At 41.6% G+C, this 3730-nt stretch overlaps 1 protein-coding gene across 2 annotated transcripts in view; it reads left to right on the top strand.

Moving 5' to 3' along the window:
• rims2a (regulating synaptic membrane exocytosis 2a) overlaps positions 1-3104 on the top strand; it is a 149506-nt gene extending 146402 nt beyond the window's left edge. For both annotated transcript variants that reach the window (XM_013912955.1, XM_005741271.1), the window contains 5 exons: positions 789-930; positions 1088-1200; positions 1329-1430; positions 1568-1707; positions 2057-3104. In XM_013912955.1, the coding sequence (XP_013768409.1) occupies positions 789-930; positions 1088-1200; positions 1329-1430; positions 1568-1707; positions 2057-2260 (701 nt within the window). In that variant the 3' untranslated portion in view covers positions 2261-3104. The remainder of the gene's footprint in view (positions 1-788; positions 931-1087; positions 1201-1328; positions 1431-1567; positions 1708-2056) is intronic.
• The last annotated feature ends 626 nt before the right edge of the window (positions 3105-3730 follow it).

Genomic DNA, 3730 nt, shown 5'->3' with positions numbered 1-3730 from the left:
AAATGTTTAGAAAGGGACATGTTTTCAGTTTAACACAGCTGCATGTGTATGTAGAAAGCTCATACGGAGGTTTTTAGAACTAACCTATAATGTTTCACTTCATTTGAATCTCTTGAGGAGCTTCTCAGCACATTAGGCTTACTGAAAGTAAAAGACAACTTTTTGCCAACCTTCTTTTAAATGGGATATGAAAAGTGTGCGTGTGTGTGTGTGTGTATATATGGTAGAGCATACATACTATACTTTTGAGGAGTTGTGTGTTTGTAAGCCGCAGGCGTGTCCACATTGTGCCACACGCACGCGGTCACGTGGCGATGCGCAGCAGGAGGCTTAATGGAGAGAATCAGCTTTCTTCTTGGATCAGTCAGGATGGTGGGTTTGGGTTGGAGGGGTGGGGATGCATAGACAGTGGATGTTTGTAGGTGAATTTGCTCCCAGAAGTCCCCCATAGGCAGTCGGTGGCGCAGACTGGAGGAAGGCTGCACATAGTGTTCCTAATATCGATCTTTTTAAAGAGACGGCAGTGCTCTGGTATAGAATTTGAATTCACTGAGGTGCGCTTTGTTTTCAGAATCAGAATCGGAATACTTTATTAATTCTGAAGGAAATTCGTTTTCTCCTGAGGAAAGATTTATGTACGAGCCGATTAAAGCGTTCGTACACCAGTGATAATCCGCGCGAATGGTTCTCGCCGTGCGACTCGCATCCCCCCAGTTCAGTGTTGTGGACTGACAATTCTTCTCTCTCCTTCTCTGTCATTTGTGTCGTGCGTGTAACTCTGTGTTCAGAAGCGGGAGGTAAAAAGTTGCGCAGCACTATCCAGAGGAGCACAGAGACAGGCCTGGCGGTGGAGATGAGAAGCAGGATGACTCGGCAGGCCAGCAGGGAGTCCACAGACGGAAGCATGAACAGCTACAGCTCCGAGGGAAAGTAAGGAGACATGCACTTGTGCTCTGCGGACGATCAGAAAGCTAATTCAGCAGCTTTTATATACACGAAAAATTCAGAATTTCATTTGGTAACTTATATCAGGTTCTAGTCTAACTATAAACACCTGGTATTTTTTTTTTCTTTGTTAATGTTTCAGTCTCATCTTCCCTGGTGTGAGGCTGTCCTCAGATGCCCAGTTCAGTGACTTCCTGGATGGTCTTGGCCCTGCTCAGCTGGTTGGGCGACAGACATTGGCTACTCCCCCTATGGGTGAGGACAGTTATCCTTTTTTTCCCTTTTTTTTTCCTTTTTTTTTTTTTTTACAGAGATTTGTAGCTTGAAATGATGAAAGCTTCACTTCAGACAAGTTAAAATCTTCGGTTTTGTTGGTTGTTTAGGAGACATCCAGATTGGCATGGTGGAGAAGAAAGGTGCACTGGAGGTGGAGGTCATCAGAGCCCGTGGCCTTGTGGGAAAACCAGGTTCCAAGGCACTGCCAGGTAATCAAAGCTACTAAATGTGCTAGTCTATGTCAGGTATTCACAGAGTGAATAAAGGTAAGCATGACTTGGTTGCGGAAAGAGAAAAGGAAACCTTTCAAAAGCTCATCTCTCCTTTACGCTTTCTTGATTTCCAGCACCGTATGTAAAGGTCTACCTTTTGGAAAACGGAGTCTGCATAGCCAAAAAGAAAACTAAAGTAGCAAGAAAAACCTTGGATCCTCTTTATCAGCAGCAACTGCCGTTTGAGGAGAGTCCAGGAGGGAAGGTTTTACAGGTAAGAATGTTATTCCTTTAGACTGCAACAAAGTGTCACAATTAGCATTTCTCCTTGCAGTCTGCTGGCCTCAATGCAAGGACACACAGCTGATACGGTTCTGCACATCAGATTGGCTTTTTCATATAAAAAGCTATATAAGTTGTATTGGGGTTCATCTGATTGTTGGGGTTTTCTCTGTATTATTGTATGGTCTTTACCTTACAATATAAAGCACCTTGAGGCAATTGTTGTTGTGATTTGGCGCTAAATAAATAAAACTGAATTGAATTTTGACCAAGACTGTTGACTTCATTTATCTTTCTAAACTTGCTCCGTCCTTTAAAGTTTTTTTCGTTCTTCTTTGCAGGTCATCGTATGGGGTGACTATGGACGTATGGACCATAAATCATTCATGGGAGCAGTTCAGATACTGTTAGATGAGCTGGACCTGTCCAACATGGTGATTGGCTGGTACAAGCTCTTTCCTCCTTCCTCACTGGTGGACCCTACTCTGGCCCCACTGACAAGAAGAGCTTCCCAATCCTCACTGGACAGTTTCTCTCGATCATAGCAGCGTGTGGACTGATAGCGTTGTTGTAGCAGCCAGTGTTGCGATTACAGGTCACGCCCCCCCGGTTACACTGCATGCTTGATGTTGTGTCTTCTGAGCCTGTTTCTAGGGGTGCAAACGTGATCCTGTGTTTTGAGCAAAAACGTCACGCACACTGTGCATGTGGCGAAGCGTATCGCGAGCGCCTGGTAGCAGGGATTGCCAGGTGTTGTTGTTGTTGTTTGGAGGAAGCCGGAATGAACTCCTTAGCACGAGGAATCCGTCTATTCCAGGTTTTCATCCAATTCGAAGCCATGGGGGTCAACACTGGGAACCTCTGAATGAGTTCTACAGAAGCCCTTTTCGAATGAAAAATCTGTGTGTTGCTTGATTTTATTTTTTTTCCTGTGTCGTTTTCATTTCTTTTATTTACTTTTTTCTTTAAATGTCAGTGTACTTGTCTCTGAAGGGGGTGACAGTGTTTCTAACCAGATGCTTGGTCACGCCACGCCAACAGACCTAGCCGTGTTGATGGAATTTTTGAGACCATCACTTTGGGTGAGGTGTGTCCCAGCTTGTAACCACACTCCCACAGACCCCAAAAAGAAAAAACCCTGCATACTCTACATATATCTACCCGTTCAACCCATATTGGTAAAGCACTGTAAAAGATTAATCAAATGCCACTTTAAAGTGGCTGCCCTCAACACCCCCTTCCCCCAAAAAATAAATAAATACAGTAACAATCCAAACTCCATGAAAAGATGTACAATCTTACCATATTTCTTTCTCTGTTGATATATTGTATGAAAATTAAATGAGATTTTTCTTTTCCCTTTTTTTAGTTTCTTTGCATGGACACAAATTTAGCTGAATAAAAAAAGAAAGAAGAAAATTATTTTCTTGAGGCTGTAACTTGCAAAAAAAAAAGATGAAAAATAAACAGAATCAGCCATTTTCAACAATTTATATTATTTTTAAAGAAAATTTTCACTAGTGCATGGTTTTCAAGGGGAGTGAATGCAACATCGTGACTGAAAAAAAAAGGACATTGTTTATCATTCTTTAGACCATTCATGAATCTGCATTTTGCAGACATGCAGAAAAGGGGAACTTAAGAATTATTTAACAGAAAATGTTTATGTGACAAAAAGTGATAATGAAAATAAATGTAAATGATCTATTTCATTGTAAAAGGCTAATGCCTTATAAAGACAAACATAATGTGCAAATTGTACATGTTTCTCTTTTTCTTCCTTTCCCAGGGTACTTCTCATCGTACTATTCATTGCTACCATTGTTCAGTCCCCTGACATCGTCCAGATTTTAGGACTGTTGGTTACTTTACAGTACTGTATCGTTTCACTATGTTTGTTTTCTTCCTTCTTTTGGATTTGGATTTGTTTAACAAGCATGTTGAAAAGGGTCTTTTGCAACATGGCTTGGGCACACCTTACAGTAACTCAGCATGTTTTGATAAAGATGATATTT

This window comes from Pundamilia nyererei, unplaced genomic scaffold, assembly GCF_000239375.1.
Source record: "Pundamilia nyererei isolate P.nyererei 1_Seehausen unplaced genomic scaffold, PunNye1.0 scaffold00109, whole genome shotgun sequence".
NCBI classification, from domain to species: Eukaryota; Metazoa; Chordata; class Actinopteri; order Cichliformes; family Cichlidae; genus Pundamilia; species Pundamilia nyererei.
This window is presented reverse-complemented; position numbering and strand designations above follow the sequence as displayed.